General features: G+C 44.3%; 3 protein-coding genes across 4 annotated transcripts in view; 2 read left to right on the forward strand and 1 right to left on the reverse strand.

Moving 5' to 3' along the window:
- The first annotated feature begins 1,151 nt into the window (after positions 1–1,151).
- Positions 1,152–8,000, forward strand: LOC149364876 (uncharacterized protein C1orf50 homolog). Its single transcript, XM_089574839.1, has 4 exons — positions 1,152–1,218; positions 3,484–3,602; positions 4,119–4,337; positions 6,178–8,000. The coding sequence occupies exons 1-4, from the start codon at positions 1,200–1,202 to the stop codon at positions 6,361–6,363; spliced, it is 543 nt and encodes a 180-aa protein (XP_089430965.1). The 5' UTR covers positions 1,152–1,199; the 3' UTR covers positions 6,364–8,000.
- Positions 1,213–2,333, forward strand: LOC149364877 (uncharacterized). The gene has a single exon (XM_089574837.1). The coding sequence runs from the start codon at positions 1,315–1,317 to the stop codon at positions 2,176–2,178; it is 864 nt and encodes a 287-aa protein (XP_089430963.1). The 5' UTR covers positions 1,213–1,314; the 3' UTR covers positions 2,179–2,333.
- The window catches only part of LOC149364878 (uncharacterized), a 70,454-nt gene continuing 52,077 nt past the window's right edge, over positions 7,608–25,984 (reverse strand). For both annotated transcript variants that reach the window (XM_089574836.1, XM_089574835.1), the window contains 9 exons: positions 23,618–23,756; positions 19,971–20,061; positions 19,548–19,617; positions 17,905–18,074; positions 16,596–16,631; positions 15,827–15,994; positions 15,177–15,250; positions 12,412–12,659; positions 7,608–10,591 (listed from right to left, as the gene is read on the reverse strand). In XM_089574836.1, the coding sequence (XP_089430962.1) occupies positions 10,425–10,591; positions 12,412–12,659; positions 15,177–15,250; positions 15,827–15,994; positions 16,596–16,631; positions 17,905–18,074; positions 19,548–19,617; positions 19,971–20,061; positions 23,618–23,756 (1,163 nt within the window). In that variant the 3' untranslated portion in view covers positions 7,608–10,424. The remainder of the gene's footprint in view (positions 10,592–12,411; positions 12,660–15,176; positions 15,251–15,826; positions 15,995–16,595; positions 16,632–17,904; positions 18,075–19,547; positions 19,618–19,970; positions 20,062–23,617; positions 23,757–25,984) is intronic.

Below are 25,984 nucleotides of genomic sequence, written 5' to 3' on the forward strand. Positions count from 1 at the left end.
GGACACTAGCTGTTCGTGGAAGAACACGTGCAGCTATATTCGTCGTCCATTTTCACCGAGATCTCTTGGCGATAATGGCGGACGAGCAGATTTGGCGCATGTGCAGGGCGCTGCTGGAAAAAAGTACGGGTTGCAAAAATCTGGAAGTTAGCTACCCTGCGCAGCAAAAACTCATTCACAATGTCTGCCTGGCCTGTCTTGGGTGCAGAAATTAGGCGCACTAGCTGCTGGAGCCAGAATAATTACGGAAGCCAGAATAATTCCGAGCGTCTTTCCATGCTTCTGCCATGCGTTGCTGTCGCGATTAAGGGATTAATCGCAACTCTGGGAAACCACTGCTTGGCAGGTGCGGTCGCGACGGGAGATGAAGCGCAGCTGTGTCAAGCTGCTCGGCGTAGCACACGAGTTCTGGTTTATGAAATTTCTCTCTGTAAATATTTGAAAAAAAAAAAGTTATTAAACGTGTTTTCGCCCGCATTTTATCTCTGACGTGCCAACCTTGACGGAAGTAACCCAGACTTCCGTTTACCAGAGGGAGTGATCCAACTTCAGTTACACTATACGTTTTCAGAAAATACATCTTGCGAACCATTGAATGCCGCGTCGTGCTACACGCACAGTCATACAGTCATATGCTACGCGCACAGTCATGTACATTAATGTGTGCAAGCCAGTGTTTCTGGATTTTAATGAGTATTTATTTTTCTCTCTGCTGCGACTCAAATAAATAAATAAAACACTCCCGTAAGGGTGCTCCACGTGATGCACTAAAGCTACGAGGCGAAGCCGAACCTCGGAGATGCAAACGTTCGGTCAAAAGCGTAACTTCCTTCACATTAAATGTGTGCCTTCACTAGTAGTATGCAGTAAATAAAATACAGCACTTATTTGCTGGTAAAATGGTGTTTATATTTTGTTTATAAATATATGTATCTAATTTTTTTTTAGACGATAGGAGGCGCGACCACGGGCGGCCCCATACGCTCATCAAGGTTATCAAGGCTTTTGACCCAAATGGAATATTTTGTGAAATTAGTCACATTGTGTCAGATGACGCTGGAAAGAAATAAAGGCAGAAAGTTTTGCCAACATATACACACCTGGTTTTCGTCACAAACACTACGCCAACAATGGACTGAGGCAACCGATAGACGATACTAGACAAGCCTAGACAACAAACGAGCCACAGAAACGCAGCAATGGAAGGAGCCAGCTCAGGTTCGGTATAATTCTGTTTGCTGTTCGTTTTACGTTTATCTGTCGCATTAGAACGACACTAAGTAGTCCTTGGAGCGTTTTGCGTCGTCCATAATCATGACAAGTCATATAAAAGTTGTAAAGCCGCTTCCTCACCACGCTAGGAGAGAGGTTTGCGGAACAAGGCCTGTCTACCGCCAAGGTAGGAAATCGACCGCCGTCAAAGTCTTCACAATCAACCAGGAGTCACGCTACCTACTGATAAGTAATGTCAACGCCGTTGGTGCAAGTGAGGAATTGAACGATGCGTGCCTGGAGTACGGCGACATATCCGACTTTCATGCCGTCGATGGCTACGAAACCGAGGAGTTCACGGAGACCTACCTGGTGAAATTCGCCCGCATCCAGTCGGCCAGAATAGCCAAGAAGAGGCTCGACGAAAGGTCATTCTTCGGCGCTGTGTTGCACGTCTGCTACGCGCCTGAGTTCGAGACGGTATTCGAGACGCGCCACAAGATCCTTGATCGGTGCAAGTACGTCGCGTTCAAGACTGGTCAGCGTTTTACTCCGGCACGTGGTTGTAAAAGGCGCCCTGGAACTGGAGGGGGCAGTTCCTCGACCGAAAAACGTCTCCTGATCGTCCCCGAAACACCTCCAGTCACTTACATTTGGGGAGGCCAAGAGTACGCGTGGACGCCACCGGCGCCGACAAACTGCGGTGGTCTGCTGCCATCTTCGTCGTCACCTTCGTACTTAGATCCATTGTGCAACGACCAGCCTCTTAGCTTCAACACTGCTCCCCGGGACGCTGGCAAGAGTGATGAGCCAGTGTCCGTTGCAGCTGAACAGTGGTCGAACAAACCAAGTTCTCAGCAACTTGCCACTGACGCCTACGAGCGGACTATCTCGCTGATTCGTGACAAAGTTAAAGAAGTGGCGGCCCCAAATGCCGACGTACTCCTGAGAAAGCGCAAGCCTTGACGCTTGTCTCGACAGTTCTGTGCTTTGTGGCAAGCAGCAGACTTTGCCGATTGCTTGTGGAATAAACTGGATTGGCTCGTCTTGTTCAGGAACTAAAGACCATGTTTATGAGGCTTCTTCTGGTTGATATAAATGCTGTTATATTCCAAACAGGAGTTTTCTGCTGGGCGTTTTATTCCGTTATATTCTGGCGAGTTATTAATCGTTGAGTGTCTGGTAGTTGTGTGGTACAGTGCACTATACAATTGTCTAGAGAAGAAGGGTGGTGTACTTTGGAGTGCGTTAACATCCATTATGAGGGGCCTTAGGTATGGAACTGTATGTGCTTTTGTATGGGTCATAGTTTCCTTCTTGCACCTGAGAACACTACATTAAGACCGGGAGGCAATGGCAAATGTTGGTGTCACCGTCCTTCAATTCAAGCACTGTAGACAATTGTAAGGGCACTGCGCATACAGATTGAATGATTTGAGCCAGACGTATGCTGGTGCTTATTGCATTTCACCTTTTTTTTTTGGAATAACATGGAACTTTCACACTGTGTCAGGTACATAACGAGATGCTAGGCTGATGGCCCCTGCTTTTATCCAGAACTGTTTACTCGGACCCACTTTTCTTGTTTCACTTTCGGTCAGAGTGCTTTCCTAGAGCTGGAATCCGTGTAATAAGCAAAACTAACACTTCTGTGTCCAAGCTGAACACTGTGCTTCCATGCACATTGCAAGCCAGCCGGCATATTTCCGTACAATTTGCCATCTATCTATTGCAGTGGCTCATTGTAGTCTACTGTCATTGGAGCGACATGGGAGAGGCCTTTGCCCTGCAGTGGGTGTAGTCAGGTTGATGATGATGATGCCAACCTTGTGGGTGCAGGTTCAGTATCTCAATATTACAAGCTGTACTTTTCAAAAGTGGTGAAATGCATGTAGACACTTTGGTGCACATTAAGAAACTGCAGGTGATGAAAATTTGGAGGCTTCCTCTGCATCACACTTAACAACCCTCTACACTGCTTTGATTTATGGTACTGTATTCAGTTTGTAAATCCTGATGTCATGACTGACTTTTTACTGAGTGCGAGCACATACCATACAAACCCCATTTATGGCAGAGGTGGTGTAGAATGTATTGATACAAGCACACATAACCTGGTGATGCACCTTGCAAAAATATAGCTGTATTTAATGAGAGCTGTTTTAGATGTTCAAGTGCCACCGATTAACATCCTAAGACTAGTCAGTGCAAGTCTCCTGATAATGAGGAATGCTGTCAGGCTTAATGAAACCGCCACTGTGGTTTTTCTAGGAACGCCTATGGAATGCACAGTGGATAGAATGGAGCAGCAGGTCTGTCAGCTTCCTAGCATGCCACCTGAGAAGATGCCTCGCATGGACCTCATTGAATTGGCCCGACAAATTGAAACTGTAAGTCATGCAGTGTGATGTGCATGGTATTGAACCTTCTGTTAATCCTAAATGTGCAAATGGAGCACAATGATTAGTGATGACAACTCTCGAAAGCCAAGTCAATGCTGCTTGTGAAAGTGCTAACTGGTACCTGCTGAAAGTCCTGTGCCCTTGCTGAAGTTGGACTCCCCCTCCCCTATAACGTCAGCCATTCCTTATGAGCAGCTTTCATTGCCTTTATTTTCAGTTATGTTGATGCATCATTTTGAATTTCATCATTTATACTATGTAGGCAAGCATGTCTTTGTATACAATAATCTGTGCAGTGATGTTATACATATGCATTTATTTTCCAATGTTGTATAGTTGTAACTCGTGTTTGTGCCAGAACAATGCTGGATGGATATATGCCTTCAGGTGAAGTCAACAAGAAGGAAAATAAACAGAGTTAAATCATTGCAGCATGCTGCTCATCTCTTCAGCAGTGTTTTCAAGTAGTGGTCTAATAATTCTTATTGCTCTTTCCTGCAACAGGCTGATGAATTCATCAAGGCCAATGTCTCCAACAAGCTCACTGTGATTGCTGAACAAGTGCAGTTTCTGCAGAAGCAGGCCCACCGCATCCTTGAAGAGGCCCAGCTTAACTCAAGGCTCCACCATGCTGCATGCAACTTTAAGAAAGTGCCTGGCTCAACATACTACCTCTACAGGAGACCAAGTGGTCAAGAGTACTTCAGCATGATCAAGCCTGAGGTATTGCACTAATCAGAATGTCAGAAAAAGTGTGGAGATGTCTTTAACACAGATGCTTGAGAGGCAAGTACTGATGTCAAAGTGTTTCTATGCTGAATGAAAGCTTGCGTCACTGTAGTTAGTTTCATTTCCATGACAGCATTACCTGAAGGCCAGAAGTCTAACATTACAGGGCACTTCTATAACGTTCCTGAAGTAAACACAGAAAACAGACTGAAAGAAACCGTCGTCAGTTTGTAGTAGTAAATAATTCCCCTTCCCCTCCAGTTCCTGTTGATTCCGGCGTTCCCCAAGGATCTGTTCTTGGGCCACTCCTCTTCTTGATTTTTATTAATGACATTGTCGATAACATCTCAGTTTCTGTTAGATTGTATGCTGACGATTGTGTGTTATATGAAAAAATTACTACTACTGAGGACCAAGCACGGTTAAATAACGATTTCACTAAGATAATATAATGGTGTGACCAATGGCAAATGTGCGTTAATTATGATAAAAGTGTTCATGCGCATAACCCAGAAAAAGAAGCCTCTTTTGTTTAACTATACTGCTAAAAACAAAGTTCTCTCTCAAGTGAATACTCACAAATACCTCGGTCTGCGGATCTGCAATAACCTCTCCTGGACAGAGCACGTTGACAACGTTACAGCTAATGCCCTACGCAAACTATTTTTCCTCCGACGTGCTCTGAAGCTCGGCCCCCCTAGTGTACGTTCACTTTCATATAACACTATTATTCGCCCTATGTTAGAATATGCCGTCATAATCTGGGATCCTTTCACTAAATCTAACATTGCTAAATTAGACAGAGTCCGAAAGAAAGCAGCACGGTTTATTTACAATTCATATAACCGCACATCTATCACTGCACTTCTTAATCAAAGTGGTTTGCTTCCAGTCTCTCACAGAAATCGCATCTGTCGTCTAAAATTTTTATTTCAGTTAATCAAAGGCCAGTACAATATTGACACATCCAATATCATATCGTTCTCCTCAGGGTACAACACAAGACAACGCCATGATTTTACAGTAACACCATTAAATGCACGAATTAACACCTTTAAGTACTCCTTTTTCCCCAGAACGATTACAGACTGGAATAATCTAACTAATGATGCAGTAACCCAAACTTCACTAAAAAGGTTTGAAAGCCACCTCTAACTTTTTTATAATGTCGTACCGCTACATTTCTGTGTTTCGTTTGTACTTTTTGCAATTGTGTTCTTGATCTTAAATTGTTGATCAATTGTTCTTGTATTGTTTGCTTGTTCCTGAGGTCGTTTTTGTTGTTTCCAGAATTTATGTATTGTGTGCCCACCCTGCGAAGGTCTTGTAAAAGATCGCAGTATCAATAAATAAAAAATAAATAAATAAAAAAATACCAACCTCCACGCAGATCCCTCACCCAAGCGTATTCCACTAGCTGGTGACAGCTCCAAACCTATGCGTTCCAAAACCATGATGATGATGGTAATCATCATCATACTTGAAAAGATGAACTACTGGAAGGCATTACGGGAAAATTCTCCTTGCCACCGTTTTTATTAGGATGAGTTTTCGGCTGTAAGGGGAATGTTCCCTAATGCCTTCCTAAAACAGTTTAGCAAAGATCACCATCGTAATGAGCAGTTTTTCAAATGAAATTCTATTACCCTTGTTCTGTGTCAGCTGAGGCCACATTGTTCCATCAAATTTCCTAAGGTTGTTAGGCTGCCAGACTCTCAGCCGCACCCAATTACACTTTTCTTTTCTTGGCATCAACTGTGGCATTTCAACAGATGCCAGTTGTCTGTGAGTGACGCATGCCTGCTTGTTTTTCCTTTCTCTTTGCACACGCCAGGAATGGGGTGCACAATGTCCGCACGAGTTTCTGGGCGGATACCGACTGGAGTCGGACCAAACCTTTACTCCCACCGAGGCCATTGAGAAGAAAAACCGGCAGATGGAAGCTCTCAGCCGCATTGCCCAGTTCTCGTGCTGGAAGCAAGAACCCATGGCTATTACAGATGCATTTATGCAAGAGTAGCATGAGGTTTGGAAATGAGCTGACCAAAAACGATGCTTTTTGGAAACCGTAGTCAAGATTTAACATGAAATTGTTTTTCACTTAAACAGTGTGCGAGGGTAGGTAATGTTTTCTTAACATGCTTGAATGACAAGCAGTTTTTAAATTTGAGTTTGTAACACAGTGCACACAAAATCTGTGAAACTTCACATTATTTCTCAGAACAAAATGTACTGGAGTTACATCTGGTTATTGCCAATGTTTGCTAAGCACCAATTATGTTCAAAAGCTACCTTAAAAATCAGCTGTAGTACTACTAAAACAGAGTACACGGTTTCATTCACACTGTTACATTTTCTGTTCTAGTCCAGATTGGAAGCTTGCTTCTTGCAGTGTTTATAGTATTCATTAACGCCTTGTTGGCGCAGTTCATTGTCATACCTTGCTTGGAATTTGTTTCCCCATTAGTCCTCCATCACCTGACAATGATTCAACAAAAATCTGTACTTATTGCAGGACTTAATGTGACATATTTCTGACAGGTTGTGAATTATCAGATACGGTCAGGCAAATGTAGGGTTTGCTTTGATCTTCATTTCAGTGCATGTTGTGCTATTCGTAACAAAATTTTTAGGCGCAAACTTTACGAGCACAGAGAAAAAGAAGACACAGGACACGTGTCGTGCTTGTAAAGTTTGCGCCTATAAATTTTGTCCACAGCTTTCTATCATGTTGTGCTACATTGAAACCAAGAAAAAAATAAGGGGTGCAACATTATACTGGCTTGAGTGAAGCAGTGTTTAGCTTTGCCTGCAGTCTCCAATTCATAAATGCGGTATTCTAAACACCGTGAATGAACCTACACACAAAAGTGTACATTTGGTGTGTGAGCACACCGCTTGCATGACTAATGGAAACCAAGCTGTCCTCTGAGATCAGTGCACCGTAAGGCGATCTCAAAGGACATAGCCAATAAAGAGGCATAGTGCGGCTTCCTTTTATGTAAAGCTGGTGACCTCATTGGTTTCACTGAACCACACCCTGGAAAGGCATTCTAGAGCTTGCAACGCACTTTGCACTGAGCAGCATGGTACTTGTCTGTAACATTCTTGGTGTCCAATTTTATAAGTTGTAGATTAACAAATTACTCTTTGCTTACATGATAAATTTCGTGGTACCAGTTCTTGTCTCTACTTATATTAGAAATGACAAATACAGCTGAAAATACAACTGAAAAGCCTAGACACAGAAATAGACATCACACATTTTGTCTCGTCTCGAAGACCATTTATTTTGGGCAGCTTTTACACTAAGTGCACACTTTGTTCTAAGCGGCCTCAAACAACACATTCTGAAAAAAGGGATCAAAAGCTGTACAAAACCAGCTGCCTTGGCAGGTTGTCGCAAGGCTTTTTAAAAGAACAGAATAAAGACCTTTTGAGATGAACATTGTGACAATTCCTTTTGTATAAACAGAATACAAGTAGTAAAAATGGAGTTGTATGGCAGTAGAATCGAGCACAAATCTCCAACCTGACAAGCAAAATATATTTGAACGAAGGAGATTTTGCTCAGGCTGTGTAGCAAATACATATATATTTGTTCTTATACTGAAATGTTTTCACTGTAAAGAATAAAAAATGGCATGTTCTACAGGCTCAGATGCTACACGAACTTCATGATAATGTGGAACACCAAAACATACTGACAAAGAGTTAACCTAGGCAATGACAAAAAATAAAACACGCATTGCTTTAATGCTGGGAAGTTACACAGGTGCAATGAGCAAGACAACATGGCATAAGTGATACTGAATATGCAGCAAGGCATAGAAATAGCTTTATGTTTGCATCACAGTGCAAGTTTAAATGAGATTAGCTGGAAAGTTTTTAAATGCATTCGAACAGTAGCGTGATGTGCTAATTTTATGTTATTCAATATAAAAGCATAAAATAACATTTGTCTTCAGCCAAGGCCAAAAATTTCTATTTTTAAATTTCAGCAAAAAATTTCCTGTCAGTGCAAGCCTGAACTTGCTTAGTAGTACTAATAATGTGCATATGCCACAGACAACCATTATGAGCTCTCTGGATGTTCAAGGAATGCACATTTAGTGCTTATATTAAATAAACAGTACATGGTAAAAAAAAAATAAAAAATGTGCCAGTAGAGTAGACTGATTGTCTAGACTATTGTGCTTGTGCACACAATCCAACACAGTTTCTGGACGCAGTGAAACAAACTATATTACATCGTAAGGGCAGCTGAGGGTGTTTGAGAGTGGAGTTACAAGAGTGCCCAAAATTCTGGCACGAAAAGAGTTGCACCCGACAGGAAGGCGGGCTGCTAGAAAAATGGCTGAAAAACGGATTTTCCTAAATGTGACAGAGAAAGTGTTAGGTTTTATACTGTACAGGAATCTATAGCTGCTGCTTGTCATATAGCAGGGGAGATCAGTGCTACCAGAGTGGCAGACTGCCACTGTCTATCGTGCGTAGGTGGACATGTGGCATCAGCACAAACCTGCCGTGGCGTGTGGCGCAAACACCGATATCTAATGGCAGTAATGTGCGTATTCCCTGATGCTACGCCTATACTGTCATTAACCAGAAAGGCTTTCTGCTCACACAGGTTTAGCTAGAATTACGCGCCATTTCATGCTGATCTACGGTCCTGCATTTGTGGCGTGAAAGTCAATTTGTGTTTCAATTAGCTTTCTACGTTCCAGAAAAGCAGCATGCCTGAATGCACCACGTTCCATCTTAATACAGCAGCACTACTGCCACTCGGTTCAAGAGCACTGATGGGTGCCTGCCACGTCTTTATAAGCGGAGACTAAATATAACACTCGCTAAAATGTGTAGATATATCTATAACTCTCTCTCTTCTTTTGTAACTATGAGACTAGCTGCACAGTGCTGATAACAAGCTCATGAAGGCAGGTGCCAAACCAGTAAGCAACTGCATGAGTGAGCCCTTGGTCAATGAGTGGCAGTTCTGTACTGCCGCACGCCAAAAAGTGTTTGTCAAGAGATTTTCATTGGACCAAAGACAGTGACAAAAGCTCTGCACTGCATGCACAACTTTTAAACATTTTGCCACTTTTCAGCCACAGTCATCTCCAAATCAACTATATGTCAAAGAAACTGTGGTGTTGTCCCCGTAACTATGAAACCATTGAGGGATGTGCTTGAACTCAATGAAGAATTTGAGCTGTGCAGTGCAAAAAGCGCTTATGTTGGATACACTGAATTGTGATAGGGTAAGAAGTGTTTGAGCATTTTTTTTTAACTATGTTCCCATAGTGTCTGCTTTTTGCACGCTAAGCATTGGGCATTGCAAATATGAGAACTCTTCTCCATGACACATGAAAAAACTTGCCAAATGTCAAGGAAAATGAAAGAACATAACAGATGGAATTTGAGCATCGTATTGGTTTGCAGTATATTAATGATCCCCGCGGTACCCGCTTTTTAAATGTGAAGCCTTGGGCACCGAAAAATGAGAACTGTCCCCTGTGACGCATGTACAAGCAGGCCAAACGCCAAAGAAATTAAAAGGTAATTTATCAGCTGGGCTGGATTTATATCACAGTATAAGTTTTTCTCCCTTCGTCCAATAATTGACCGTTCAATAAAAAATGGAATCCAGTGAAAAATTTTCAGACTTCCTAGCACTGAGGTGCGCTTACAATGTATCCTGGACACTGCGCTTCAGGAATACAAAAGCAAACGAATTCGGCACTTCCAACGAATTTTAAAAAATTTGTCATATCTGGACTGCGGTGACAGATAAGTTTCACAGCCGATTAAGGGATTTACCCTGGGTTTTCAGTTTGCTCTGTTTTTAAAAAGTGCCTCAATTAAGAGCTAGCCAAGCGCCTATCTCAACAGTTCCAATTTCACGACAACGCACTAGCATGCAGCAGAACAGTCGTCACTCCCGATGATGTCGGAGCGATCGCCTCCAGGCAGCAGACTTGGCATGAATCACAGGACGGCCTCCTTCTGTATCCATCTCGACAAAAATACACTATGCTCTCGAGTCAAAGATCTTGCCGTGGAGGGCGCCTCTTGGGACGGCTACTGAGTCTTGCAGGCATCCTTTGCCTTTTTTCCCTTCTTGCCCTTCTCGAACGAGCTCGACCTCCGCTGCCCTTGGATTGGCATGTAAGGAGGCACCGCACCTTCGCCATCGTCCAGGTCGGCATAGCAAGCATTTGCTAGAGCTGGGCTGGATGTGGAGCCACCTGCAGCAATAGGCGTCAACAGTTGACATTGTTGCTTGTGCTAAACAACGAATGATCTGTGTGGCTCAGTGTCACTGTGGCTCATAAGAGGACTGGATGTTCAGTGCAGAACGCTTATAACATACCCCGCCGCGGCCACAAAAATCCACTGTATAAGCTGTACCGCACTATAGCCAAAATGTTTTGTCTGGTCTGAATATACACTGGATGGGTAGTTTCAAAAACGCCTTCATTATCACTGAACAAAAAGCCTCACTAAGTATGCTGCATGCTTAGAAATTTTTATCATACTGCATGTAGCGCGACCATGGAGGTAACCACAACCGCCGCCGTGAAACTGCGCATGTGCTTATTAGTGCATGTCCAGTTCGCGAAGGTGGTTGCGCTAGCCTCTGCGGTCACGCCGCGCGTGATATGCTCAAACATTGTTTTCTGAGGCACGTCGTGAGCAGCCGAGAAAAAAAAAAAGCTGCAATATTGGCCTGCCGCTGCCTCTTCGCAGTGTTGCAGATATGCTTGTTTTCCATCGAGCTGAAGCACATGGACGCTTCATCCTTCGAGTCATTACTTGTGCAGTAAGCTTTCACTTTAGCTAAAGATTCTGTTGCCTGCTTACGGGTGCAATACACGAACAAAGCGGATGCCTTAAGGATGGCAGGTCTGTGACAAAAAGCCGAAGAGGAAATACGAGAGGGAGGAGGAAAATAGAAGGCGTGATTCGGGCTTGCCAGCCAGGGAGGGAAAGAGAGAGAGAAGCATAGCTGTGATGTGGAGGCTGAGGGGGCAAACGGAGCCTGCACTTGTTGGCAGTGGAGTGATATATGCTCCCGCATTCCCGCTGGATCAGACATTGATAGCCACGTAATTTTTCCTTCTGTTTGTTTTGCAAAGTAAGCGACAGCGCGCCTCAGAAGCCCCCTGTGCCGTGCAGGAAAGCGCTCTTGCTGTACCACATGGTCACTGAGCAGATTTAAAAACCGCATTATAGCCGGCATTTCACTCTGCACGACCGCATATTAAGCCGTATGGCTTTACATCCAGTCCTATGGGATGCAGACCAGTGGTGGGCAAAAACCGCACTAGATCCCTGAAGAAGGCAGTGAAGAAAGGGTACAAGTGACTATAGCAAAGGGGCAAAATATTCAGCGCGCAGAGGGCATGTAGAAATACACTCGCTCAAATTAACATGTTACAGTCAGTAACTAGAAAGTGATACTAAGGAATTGTGACTGTGTTGATATGGGGAAGCTACAGGGATGTTGAACAGCTGAACTTGCACTGGTGCAGATTATACACAACACAGAAAAGACACATTAATACGGTGGATAAAGGAAAGCAAGAGAATTCACAGTCTGCTTTACGCAAGATTTTGCAGCTGCAGAGAGGAAATCTATATACTGAATTTATGTAACCAATATGTACCCCATAAATTTTTATCTTCTTAATCTGTAGGTTCTCCGGAATGTCAGTGATACACTAAAAACAGTGGTACTGCTTCGCAGATGACAAATTAACCTGCATTACTGCCTTTGTCACAAAAAGTTTCTTTATTATGTCTCAGCTGATACTCACCATGAAAAAATCCTAAACAAATCCTAAAATTAATTAGCAATGAAAATTACATAATACAATGAAGCCAGAGAGCAACCACCGAGAAATCCTTAATCTGTTACAAAAAAAAATAAATATGTATAAATGCGTTACATATTACTGAAAAATGACCACTAAAGAACTTGAGTCCCTAACTGTGGCCATGCTGCTGGGGCTGGTGCAAGAACGTATTCATGGACCACCACTCATTGTTTAAAACAAGGGCTCACCCATGGTGGCCGAGCTTCCAGCAATGGTGCCGGGCGGCGTCTTGGTGTCGGCCGATCCTGCCAACGGGTCGAGCGTGTTGTGGGGCGAACGAGAGTTGCTGCGCCGTCCGCTTCCCTGCCGCTCCAGGGATGGCTTCCGACGGCTGAAGGTGGGGTCGATTTCAGTGGCGATGTTCTTCACCCCACTCGGGCCCACCAGGAAGGCAGCAGCCCCTGCTGGCTCCCCATCAGCCTTGGCCAGAGAGGAACTGGGCACAAGGAAGACGAGGAGCGACTGATGACAGCAGTTCCACTATGGCACCAACCGCATGCCATTGATGAACAACAGGGCTTCCTCTTCACAGGCATGAAAAAGCCTCACTAGAATTTTGCAGTGCTTGCACCTATCCTATCTTACCTTAAGAGGGGACACTGGTCTTGAAAAAAAAATTTTTATTAATGAAGTCACAGTTACGAAATCTTCATGGCATATGTATTTTTGTGTGCTGATTCTAAATATGTCATTTAATTTCATGTAAAACAATTCCTAGAGTACTTATGCACTTTTTATGCTAGTATTTTGCGGAGAGTTTTGAAGAAAATTTGCTGCGGGAAACTCGCTGAAATGTATGCCATTGGGTTCTCTTGACACCAAGGAATACAGTAAGGGTGAAATTGTCTTCCTGCCTATCATAGAACTTAAGTTATAGAGTTTTGAAGTTGTGGCTTCAGAAATGAGAAGGAAAATGTGTATTCCTGTGTGTGAAGTGGCAGCATCAGTACCCTATTACTCAAGTTCTATGAGAGCCAGGATGATAATTTTACCCTTATTGTATTCCTTGGTGTCAAAAGAACCCAATGGCATACATTTCAGCGAGTTTCCTGCAGCAAATTTTCTTCAAAACTCTTCGCAAAATACTTGCATATAAAGTGCATAAGTGCTCAAGGAATTGTTTTACATGAAATTAAATGACATATCTAGAATCAGCGCACAAAAATACATGCGCCCTGAAAATTTCATAACTATGACTAAATTAATAAAATTTTCTTTTCAAGACCACTGTCCCCCCTTAAGCCCCTAAGCTCAATCAAGCGCAACGGTGAGTGCCTTCTATTCCCAAAGAGCAGGGGTCCTAAACTCATCTTGCCACGTTGCTGAATTCACCAACTTCTGATGATGATATACTTTCAGTGGCACAAGGCAACTTTGTCCAAAAATGCCAAGGCACAAGGTGCTTCGCTGAGCATAGGGTGGGTTTGAAGACCTGTTCTCCAACCACTTGACCCCAGAGAAGCTGAGGTTGACAAGATTTTGTCTTCAGCGAGACAATAGGCCGAAAAAGAAGAGGAGGGTAAAGAGCAGCACTTCCTTCACATCAACTATGGCAACTTCAAATCTTCTGCCACAAAGGACATACCAAACAATGCCTAGGAGTCTCAGGAAGGCTACAAAATGGGGAAATTACTACCTTTTGACTTTCATAAAAAGCATGTCTAGCCTTCCGTCAGCATCATGTTCAGGACTTTAATGTGGGTGCAAACTCTTGGTATTCACCGGCCCCCTCCCTTCTGCGAGCACTGATTATATCTACTTGCGCTGGAATCATTCGTCTAAGGGCCGTTTCACATGCTGCGACTAGAATGAAAATAGTCGGTCTAGTCGGTGACGCCGCAGTGCGATTTTCGCACAGTGCTTTCACATGCAACGCGTACCCAGCGAATTCGGTCGGAGGGACACGCAAGGTTGCTCAATGTTCGCATAGGCAACCCACGATTAAACGCGACAGAAACGCTGCACGGAATGTGTTGATGATGTTATGACCAGCGAGTTTTTAGATGCAAGGCAATATTTCGTATGTTTTGATTAGAATAAACAGTTTTTATTACGCCGCGGGAACAGCTCCCACGTGACCCCACGCTGAGACGGTGCATGATATGACGTCACGTGGGAGTTGTTGCCGCGGCCGGTCTCGACCGTCTCAACGCGCGTGCGCCTGGAGACCGGCGCTGGCCACGGCAACAGCTCCCACGTGACGTCGCGTCACGTGCCGTCTCGGTGCTGCCCATTGGTCAGTCGGAGAGTGAACACACGACGCTGCGACTGAATTCCAACCGGACGGAACTTGGTCGCAGGCCGTCTGCGGCTAGACCGACGACCCTCCCCAGTCGCAGACCGACAGAATTCGCAGCGTCGCAGGAGAGAATCGCATGCATGTGAAACGGCCCTAAGATAGATGAAAAAAAAGCACCAAATTTGAAAGCAAGATTAGCTCCAGCCTTTCTAGAATCGCTAGTTGCCTTTCACTGCTTGTCGGCAAGTGGCGTACAAATTACGGCTGACAGACAGCAAGCTGAGCTCCATTCTTTTAATAACCATTCGGGTGCTCTTGGAGTTCCCAAACACAACACAAAACATACAATGCAGAGTGTAGGTTTTGCATCACTGTGAACAACCTAACTGATGATTCTACTCGAGTGGGATAAAGGCTGATAATTTTTTTGTATTTTATTTACTTTCCATTTAGCAAAGTGAATTTTAGCTGCTACAAACAAAGAGTACCTTGCACGATTACAGAAATAAGTGCAGAGCTTTTGAAAAAGGGGTTCACTGTAGCAGGTATCCAGACTGGAGATGAATGCGCTTTTGTTCAAATGAAAGAGTAAATCAAGGCTCAAGTATGTCCCAAGGCATAGCAGCACATTTTAACTAAGTGGCCTTACATATACCAGAAATAAACGCAAGCATTTCACTATGCAGAGAATCATGAAGCCTTTTTGTGACTCACTTTTCAAGGTGTTCTCTGCTCGAGTCACCCGATGATGCGTGCTGGCCACCCGTGTCCAGTTCCTCAGCAGAACTCTGCACAAGGGAACAAGGTGTGGATGAGCAGCCATTCCATGCAACTGCAGAGCACTCATCTTCTTGAAAACAGCACGGCAGTTTGCACAGTCAAACAAACATTGCACCTAGAACATAGTGAGCTTCCCAGTGAAATACAGTGCTATATGCATTTTGAAGGCAATGAAGTGTGCCCAGAGTATGGTTCGCAAATACTGTGTGCAAAGCCAAGATTACTTGACAAAAAAATGACTACATAGTATTTAGCAACCATACACCAATACGTAAATGACTCTGCAATATGCATGTGGCTTCAACAAAATGCAGGCAGCAATCACCTCCGCACAAATGCCTCTATTCACAACACCGCTGTTTTTTTTCTATACTAACAACAAATTAATGCACTTGGTAGACTCCTGACGCAGTTGTCTATGTCCTTCTACTCGGCTACAGAGCAAAGATGTGGTAAAGCAAGATGTGAAGACCTTCCCCCTGCCAAAAGTGCACAGCTTTCTCTAGCTTTCGTGCTGTGGCCGCATATGCTGTGACAGTGTAAAATGACAGTGAACCTCATGCTCTCCAACGCCATCCACACACCATCATCTGCTGCTGTTGTTGTTGCTGCTGCTGAAGCAGGGCCTTCTGTCGTGCCCGTTCTCTCGCCCTTCGCAACCGGGCCTTTTCCTGGTCTTGCAGCATCTTGGCCAGTTCTCGGTCTTGGGCCTCCATGGCAATCTGGCGGTCGTTGGCGCTTGCACCTCGCCTCTGTGCACACATGAACAACCATGAAGGCACTTACAAGGGAGAGAACATCTGAACACTCCAAGAAGCTACTCTGTTCCCAAACCCTGTGCAGAAGCAAGCTCCAGCCGCACAGAACAACACTTTGCATATGGGGTATATGTGCAAATGGCGTTTACTGTCTTGTAACCTGGTGCCTAGCTTGTGCCTGCTTTGGCCACAAAAGAAGGGAACCCACTGTACACTTAAGCATGAGTTGTCACTTCGGTTTTGGTGACCTCAATCAACAAGATGCCACTGAATAAAGTGGTGTTTCGTCAGCATCATGTTTCACACGATGTCACATGTGGCGTGAGTCACACAGTAAAATAACGGCATGTTACACCCAGTTGAGAGCAGCCATATAGCGAGAAAAAACTATCCGCTTTCTTGAATTTTCATTGCTCAAAAATTAACCCTTGCCTGCAGCTCAATATCAGGACCCATGCCTCACAAGGGCCAAATGTGTAGCCATTTTTTGTCATGCATGACTGCATCAGGTGGATGTTAACAGTAATTATAAATTTATGATACATAGTATAATTGCAAAAATTACTGTAACTGCTTGCGTGTCATTCTTACTCACCTTTGTTTCTTGTTCCTGCAGAAGCCTTGCCAGCTCCTGAAAACAGGCATAGACACTAATTATTACTCATAGGTGGCACACGCACAGTTCACAAGCCATAATCTCTTGGCTGCATGGTCAAGAGAGAAACAACTCATTGTTTCTTGAGACAGTTTCTTTAAAAAAATATATATGTACAAGTAGAAACAAGTGAAATAAATGCTAAATAATGCTTGCTGCATCATTCACTGGATAGAACTTTACTCAAGTAACAAACAGAGTCCATGATTTCTGGAAGAATAGAGATGAAAGGCGTGATATTAATGAACAATGGCCAAGACCTCTAATACTGCATGGGGAACAATTTCTATTCCACGAATTCGTACCGAAAAATCTACCACATTCCGCAGGAAACATAACATACATTAAACACATTAAATTTTAAAAAATTTTTATTCCTTTAGTGCCGATATCTCCCTTGGAGGTTGGCACCTAATACGGTGTCCCTTCCCGACCAAATTCCGTCGTTGATGCTGCAGTGCACAGCCCTGCACCTGTCGCTGTGACAGTGCTTGCAAACAGAGGCAGGCACCCACCTGCCGCTCACATTCATTCCTGGGCAGCCTAGTATCACATAAAGAGGAAGTCCCCAGATAAGATACCGAGGGTTATTCAAAACTAAAATAATTTTCTGCCACTACTATAAATATCCCTTTTGAAGGACGTCAGTACTCCCATCAAAGGGCGCGAACACATTGTCGCCGTAGCCACCACATGTGATGCACTAACTTGCATGGGCAGATGGGGGATCAAGCATGTCGATGAATCAGCAAAACTCTGTTGCCAGATTTTAGCTTTCATGAATGTTCAAATGTTTATGAATTCATATTCCCATAATTCACGTAATCGATAATGATGTCTGCAATAACAATAACATAGAAAAGAATGTGACAGCTAACACAAAATTCTGTGGAAAATGCTTAAATCCACAATTTCTTGTGAAACTGTGGGAAACTAGGAGCCCAAATGATGACAAGGCTAGCCCTCACATCATCATATCTACATCAGCTAAGAAATGTTTGAAGACTAAAATTTTATTGAGTGGTGATTAAGGCACTCAGCATACAGGGGTTCACTTGCACACATCCTTAGCTGCTTTTGTTTTTTCGATGAGCTCTGACCTAATGCATAATGTACAAAAAACAAGTAGAAGTGCAAAGCATATGTGCAACACTGGAAGTAAATTTCCAAAAGTTGCCAAGGCCTCGTATATTTGAAACATTTTTTTTTTGGTATACTCTCGACTTTGTGTATAGTAATTAGTCCATACCGCATCTTGCTCTTCTTGAAACTTCTTGAGGTCCTCCCCAGTGAGACCTGGGGGTGGTTGCAGGCAAAAGTCAGAGAAATCTTCATCTCTGCTCTCGCTCTCATCATAAAAGGCACCAGATGCATCTTCACCAAGTGACAGCCTCTTTAGCACTGTAGGCAGCGCGTCATCTATAAAAAAGGATCACAAAGGCAAGATTAGGTCACAACAGAAAGACAAGCTCAAATTACGGTACCTCTAAAATGCATTCATCCAAGTATTTTTCACAGAGAAACACAGAATAGTCCATGCTGTCATGAATACAGTACTGCAAATTTGCTAATACAAGCTAGACAAGCACCAGTGAGCTCTAAGCTATGCGCAGACCACCTGCAAACATAAAATGGAGGAAGGAAAACTTCGACCACAACAGGATCAATTACTTACATGCCCACAAAAGTGTCTTCAGTGAAAATATGTCTGCAGGGTGAATTATTGAAATGTGAAGGCAATGAGTGCAATGCCATAACCTGTGTTCTACTTACTATTCACTATTTTCCGCTAATATGATTGAATCAAGATTACAATACTGCCTCACCCCCCTCCACGCTTCAATATACAGTATGCTACTGTAAAGGTGAACCCAGATGAATTCTCCATAAGATGAACAAGTGAGACCATTTAATTGGTTTCTTAAAGACTCTATATAAACAAAAAATCCGCTTAAGACAAACTATTTCACGTGTCCTTCGGTTTAAGGTTTAGATGAACTTTCGCAGCGGCTGCAAACCACAGCGACCCCATGCAACGGCACTAAGGAACGAAAAAATTATATAAAATGCTTATACGTAAGAAGAAGCAATCCCACAAGATGGCTTCCACGCACTTTCGCGCAAAGCTGCAGAGAAGCTGTCTTGCGAGAACGCGCTTTCGTGAGGGAAAGCTCTCTTGTTGGAGCAGAAAAAGCAGGACACCGCCCACACTACCGCAGATCTTGATATCAAGCTGGCCGCATTTTCAACAGACGCGGTGTCGCAACATGGTTATTGTGATGCTGGGATGAGATCCATACGCACTGCCTCAGCGTATAGAAAGGCGTGTGGTGTGGTTGTGGTAGTGGCTTATTTAAAAGAAAAAAGAAAAAAAAGGAAAAGAATGTTTCCGGCCTTGCTCGTGGTGTTGGTAACAGTTATGCTGCAGAAGGAATGAGATAAGAAAAAGACACATAGCTAGCTTTCCGGACACCTTCGAAGCGTTTCGAGCAGGACATAAAGCAAAAATAAAAAATCCAACGCAGCCGGTGTGGGATACAGTGGGATACATACCCCCAGCCTTCAGCTCACTTCATGTCAGTAAATGCTCTTTCTACAATTATCCTGTCTTTGAAATACGTTTTGTTCATTGTTTTCATGTAACGTACTTAAGAACACACCTAACATGCTCACATATCTTTTTTAGGGGTATTCCTGTTAAAATGAACTTCTGATAAGAGAAACAAATTTTATGGTGCTTTCAAGTTCGTCTTAAACGGAGTCTACTGTAAAGTATAAGCCAAAGACACAATAAGCCAACATTTTCAGTAGGCTGAATTTAGCATTCTGTCTTAAGACAATAATTACAACAAACGAAAAGCACTCTCCACCCCACTTATGATGTCCACTGACCTCTGCGTCTCCGCTCTATCCTGTCCAGCTTCTTAGGCAGCTCTCTCCGTTGTAACTCCAGGGCAATTCTCTGCAATCCAGATGATGGAAGATAATTTTTCCCAGCGAGACGAATGTAAGAAGGTGCAAACATTTTATTGTCCTGTAGACTCACAGAACTAAGAGTTCTTTTTCACAGGCTGCTGCAAGCCCAGAAAGAGCTACACAACATACTTAAATCAACAGCAGAGGAAATGCAAAAGACAAAGGCAGTAACAGCCACAAAGTTTTACTGTGACTAAACTTCACTGAAAATGAATAAGTAAAAACTTGGATGGCAACACAACTGCGTCTGTGCAGGGAATGGTTTTCTATTTTTCCTTTTCCACCATAAAGAAGCTTGCACAGCATGAGTTGGCGAGGAGCTCTGAAGAATGGACCCACCTGGTCTTCCTCCTGGGTGGCTGCATGCAATGCGGCCTCCCTCTGCAGCTGCTGCTGCAACTCCAGGGCGACCTTTGCATCATGCTCTTCTCTGGAAGAGAAAAGATCAACAATGCTATTGAAATGGACAGTGCAGATATGAGTCACTACGTTCGTCAGCTAGTTTATCTGTGTAAAAAAAATATACCCTGAGATGCACTTATGGCTACTGAAACTATATGCTTATATGACATGGCAAAGCGCGAATCCCAGAAACTTGTAACAGTACTCCCCCTCTCTCTCATTCTCTCACACATATGCACACTCTGTGTGTGCACATGTGCATGCACATGCACGAGTGCAAGCAGCTTGGTGTGCTTGTATTCAATACCACTCTACAGCGCTTCATCAGAGCGAGTCCATGCTCTCGTAGTTCACACTGACAGCAAATGCAGTCACATCCTATGTCAAAAAACATCCTTAACACATGCTGTACAAAGTGTTTGTACATGAGAAAATATGAAATTACAGAAGGAATGGAACCCTCCTGTGCACATTACCAGGGGCGACGCAGTTATGTAAAATGAGCTCCTTTACAACACACTTTCATCAGACCTTGCCGAGCCATACAAGTCTCAATTATCCATAGTAACAAGTGCACTTGCAGAGTGCAACAGGCATTAATACAGCACTGCCATGATTACCTGACAAGTTCAGGCTGGCCAAAGCTTGAGTTACTGGATATACATTTCGGAAAGACCAGGCATTAACTTGGTTTTGAATAGGGCCGTGTGTGTCACCAGTAGCTTAGAGCATTTAATCCTTAAAGCTGCTGTTATGAGTATGAAATATGACGGCTACCTACGCTATTCAGCTTTTTAAACCGAAAGTGAAATGACATCAGAAAAAATTTATGCTGTATTCAATTCAGCTGTGGTTCACTGCACCAATCCTGAAAAAGTGCCACTGGTGCCAGCGCAGTGCAGAACTAGTTCTGTGGTGCAGATGCAGCACATCAGCGGCACCACACTTCATAGGTGCGCCAATTTTCAGTTGAGCGCGTGCAGGCAGGTCTTGCATGCTCGCCGTAGAGGTGTTCAGTTCTCGCGTGTACCTTTTGTGTGCGGTCGCTTTCGTGCCTAACAAGACTTGAGTAGGCCACGGAGTTGGCCATGGTCGATGACGACGACATCGCATTGTTCCTTCTTATGGAGTAGTTCTACTCTTCCGACAGTGAATATGAGGAAACCAATTTCGTGCTGCCTTTTGCCACAACTCACTTGTTTGGACAAACTGCGATCAAATTCCGCAGTATTATAGAAGCGTGCTTGCAAGCTACTTCAATTTCGAATTCTCAAGGCTCTTCAGACACTCCAGAGAGGTGTTCAAAGAACTTTAGGTGCGCTTCAAGACCACTGCATACCTTAATACGCCAGTACCGGCGCCGGTTGTAGCAAAACAAGCTCAGATTCACCCTGCCCACAGTTTGCAAACAGCCCACAGACTGTTGTTGCCCATCTGATAAAAAAAAAAAAATGCTTTGTGCGAACTTGCACGCACATAGACAGCCTGTCACAACATGGCAGGTACAACATAAAACACAGATTTCAGTGTCATTTTCTTGCAAAATGACATCGGATCTGTTGATGGCAGCGAAGACCTCCCTCAATTCACCTTCAATATTTACGAGCATGTCAGCGTCTGCGCGTCGTCTGCTGAAAGCTGCCTGCACGTGCACATTTTTTTCACACCTCCATGGCGGCTGGTGCCGTGGTTCCTTGCACCAAAGCGGCACCACGGCGCACCTAAATCAATTGCAGACAGCAGTGCAGAGGGTGCTGTGAATGGTGCAGCGCACCATGAACCGGAGCAGGCACTGCAGTGAACTACAGCTGAATCGAATGCGGCTTTAATTATAAATTATTCAGCTGCTGTAGGCGAATTCCACATATACCATTGTCCAGTACATCATTCCAGAGAAAAAAAATACATAAAAAAATTTTGGCTCTACTACTTTAACCAGCCTGCTAGTTAACACGCCTTATACCCCTGCTACACGGGCGTTTCGAATGCTTTCCAACCGAACGTCATTCGACTCGAATGCCAAACGTGCGCTGCTACACGACGTTTTTGAACGGCATTCGGTTGGAATGACTTTCCAGTCGAAGGAGCTCCGCGGAGACATTCCAGATTTTGGAATGCCTTCGAAACGCGAACACAGCCCGAACCAACCAATAGCCGTCGCCGCCGCCGTCTCTTCGCCCCGCCCACCGCCGCGCGACTGCTTTCGGCTCTGTGGCTGTTCATTTCGATACCCGCTACTCGCTTTTTTCTGCTGTTTGTTTAGCAAATAGTTCGTGTTCCGTCTAGGTGAGTGCTTGCAGATAATAGTACACCAATGAACATTTACCGCGTGAGCATGAAATTTCCCCAGGAGTGCGCCGATGAGGACGACTGCAGTCATACTGCTGTTTACATTGGTTTACATCGCTTCGTATGAACAGCTTGTGCTTGTTTGCAAGACACAAAACGAAATATGCGCTTTAGTTCTATTAAATAATCTCTTCTCTTCTGTACCGGTTGTACGCGTGCTTGTTTACGCAGTGCGACAATCTGTGGGAAGCGCCGACACGATAGCTCGCCTGAGAAACACTTGACAGCCGGGTTGTTGACATCGGATGATCGGCGCTTCTCGCTAATTTTCCCGGCTTCCTCCAACATGCCCAGTACTTTATTTTAAGCTACTTTATCCAGAAGTATGTTTGGTGACCGTTCACGTTAACTGAAATGGCCTAACTTGTTAGTTACAAGCTAGCGACGGCGACGACTGCTGCTGGCCGTAAAGCACTGTTCGGCAGCTCGTGTCACACCGCCGCTTCCCGTTCATCGTATGCGCGTCCTGCGATGTAAGCAATAGTTGATTTCATGTCCCTGTTGTCAAAACTACACTCGTTGACCATTTGCATTCGCTAAAACTTGTGAATTCATTCTTCACAACCACCGCAATCACCGATCCAACCCTGCGGATTCGCTAGGCCTAGTCGTCGCTGAAGGGAACGGAGTCGTCGTCGACTGAAATTAATTTGGCAAGTGGTTATCGCTATCGAGTGTCCAAGTGTGCACATGTGAAATATAGCCGTTCGTTTCGCTTATTTCCAATACGGATAATGTATAAGCGCGCATGTATTCGCACTGTCCCCTCATCAGCGTGTTTTCGCTCAGCCGCCGAACTCCCGAGGGCATATGAAGGCTGACCGTCCGCCGATCGGATTCGTTGGTGTCGTTTAGCCAAAAAACTTGTCCCACTACAATATTAAAGTGAACTGGATAGTTCACTATAATCACATGATGCTGTTCACCGTGATAGTGCCGTTGTAGGACTAGTGTGACCGTCGTCGTCGTTGTACACTGAAAACGAGCCGAGAATTTCGAATGCGTTTGGAAAGTGCCGTGTAGCACCGCGGGAGTCCGTCGAGTTCGAATGCCATTCCAAGTCTCGAATGCCATTCGACTCAGATGTCATTCGAAAGTACCCGTGTAGCACAGGTATTAGCTGTATTATGATGCACCACACCGCTAACAATGCTATGCCGCAGACAGCGCTTGTCTGCATGGGAGCTACTAAAGGCAGGCGAGAGGAATGAAGACAGAGAGAGGGAAAGACTAACTGTTGACGCAGCATCTCCTCATAGGTGCGCCGGATGAACTCGGCCTCTTCCTCTTCACTGCGCTGGACTGTCTTGGCCACGGGCAGATCGGCACGCAGCACCTGGTTGTTGGTCCGGTTCAGGTTGTACCTCTGGTTAACTGCACAAAGTAAGTACCCGGTGAAGGCACATGCCGCATGTGAACACTGAAACTGCGATGAGCCCTTGAACACTGTGTGTGATCATTATGCAAACCCAGATATGCTATCGAATTATTCTTTATATCAAACATCTCCTATAAAAATCTCATACAAGAGCATGGCGCTACTGTTTACGTCTATCGAACTCACGTTGAGCGGACCATTTGATACATCAAACAGATGCGCCGTACCCCTACAAGTGGCGGTTCTCCGAATGGAGCTCTTCGATATCAGTTCTCGCGTGCAGAGATGGGTCGGCTGCGTGACCTTGGGCAGCGCTAGCACTTATCATATCAATATGCAAGGGGATAATTGCATCAGCAGGACTTCTATCTCTTTGATGCAGAAGGAAATAAGCTTCCTGCCACACCAGTGCCAGCACCTTAGTCATGTGCCAACCTTTGTTGGTGGTGTGTGGCGTAGTTGCTGTGCTGCGCATACTCAGCTGGTCTTCTTGAGAGATAGATGTGTTTCAATAAACTACAGCTGCAAGCTTCAGTCGAAGTGTGTGTCTCGTCTGTTCTCTGTCCTTCACTGTTTGAATGGTTTATTTGTTCAAGATAATGAAGTGAAGCCAACATAACCATCCAGGTACCAGTGCGCCATCGTTTGCTAATGTGCACGGTTTGCTTTCGTTCGCTTATCCTGCCATTTGAGACTGCTTTTCATGTAGCGCTCACTATACTCTCTAGTTTGAACGACTGTATTAGTGAGGAAATGTAGCACACAAGGCAGCATGCCGGACTCCATGGGAATCTTTAGTGATTCGGAGAAACAACCAGTGGATAGAGCGCGTGCTGGGGATAAGTCCAACATGACAGCAAACATTTACTGTGACGTTGTAAAAAGGTATCAGCTTTGAAATGATACTGCATACTTTTTCACTTTTTTAAAAGTACTCGCAAGTGGTTAATGAACAGCTGCCTTCATAAGTGCACTGTAAAATTAGAAAACAATTTTGGAACACTTTATTTACACCTGTTTCTAAGTGCAGTGCATCGGCCTGGTACCCCTTGCCAGGGTAGTTCCAGAATGCGCAAATCATGTTGTTTTAAAAATACATCAACTGCTAAATGGTGTTCTATACCATTTTCAGGCGTCATTTATTATTTCGATCTTAAACAAATATCTTTCAGCCTCAATAGCGTATCCATGCATCAAGAAAGTAAATTCGCAAGTTATGAAAGGAAATCATCAATGTTTATTTTTTCACAAGCATGCATACACAATCTCTTACAAACTCAAAATATTAAGCATCAAGATTTATGAAAACAGCCCCAAATGGAAAGTGGAATCACACTGCTGCATTCGCTAGTTGGCTAGCATAAAGGTGTCCAACTTGCAAGGTGAAGGATAAGAGCACACTTGAGATAAAGCAGCGAGTTCATATGTACAAGGTAGTCCACTCTTATCACGAAGCCGGCGCAGAGCGGCCACGCTCTGCGAAGCGCATCCGTCGCGGCCGCACATCGAAGCTAAGCTGCGCAGGCGCACAGAGGCCTGGAGGCCGTGCTTTGTGACATTTGCTACAACGCGGCAGCGCACCGTGTTTGCTTTGATATGATAGTGCGCTCCTGCGCTCTAGCCAATGACACGAAGCACCGCCTCCAGGCCCTTGTGCGCCTGCGCCGCTTCGCTTTGATGCGCGGCTGCGCCGCAAGCGCTCGCGCTCCGCATAGCGCGGCCACGCTGCGCCGGCTTCGTAATAAGAGTGGGCGACCCTGTACACAGCAGTGTACAAAGCGCCTTAAAGGCATACTTTACTGTCAACTTCAGGGATGTACTCTGCTTTTGTTAACGAAGGGGACAACATCATAGGCGCACTGTGAAATAAGAAAAATACTCTGAAAACTTTTAAGGCGAAAGCCTTTAATGCCTCATACTGTCATCACCAAGACGTGTTAGCGAATGTGTCCGCGTTTCGGATGCATGCCCTATATGGGCATATGCCAATCAATAGCCAATCGACACTTAATCGGGTGCAACCGAAAGACATCAGAGCATGATATAAGGGGATTTCATGATTATATCATTGTACTTAATGACTAAATGAATAATTGGTAATCAGTAGTAGTTAAGAAATCGCACGTGGGACTGTGCGCTGCGCCTGTACCTTAACTAACACTAATTAATCAGTGTACTTGTTAAGGTCACGTTAACTATCACTAAACATACATTAACTAATATC

Source organism: Amblyomma mixtum, chromosome 2 (assembly GCF_055824585.1).
Source record: "Amblyomma mixtum isolate Tamu chromosome 2, ASM5582458v1, whole genome shotgun sequence".
Lineage (NCBI taxonomy): Eukaryota > Metazoa > Arthropoda > Arachnida > Ixodida > Ixodidae > Amblyomma > Amblyomma mixtum.

Coding starts and splice junctions, on each gene's coding strand:
- LOC149364876 (XM_089574839.1), top strand. Junction 3,603..4,118: donor TGGCCCGACAAATTGAAACT/GTAAGTCATGCA, acceptor TTCCTGCAACAG/GCTGATGAATTCATCAAGGC. Junction 4,338..6,177: donor TCAGCATGATCAAGCCTGAG/GTATTGCACTAA, acceptor TGCACACGCCAG/GAATGGGGTGCACAATGTCC.
- LOC149364877 (XM_089574837.1), top strand. CDS start 1,315: ATGACAAGTCATATAAAAGTTGTAAAGCCGCTTCCTCACCACGCTAGG.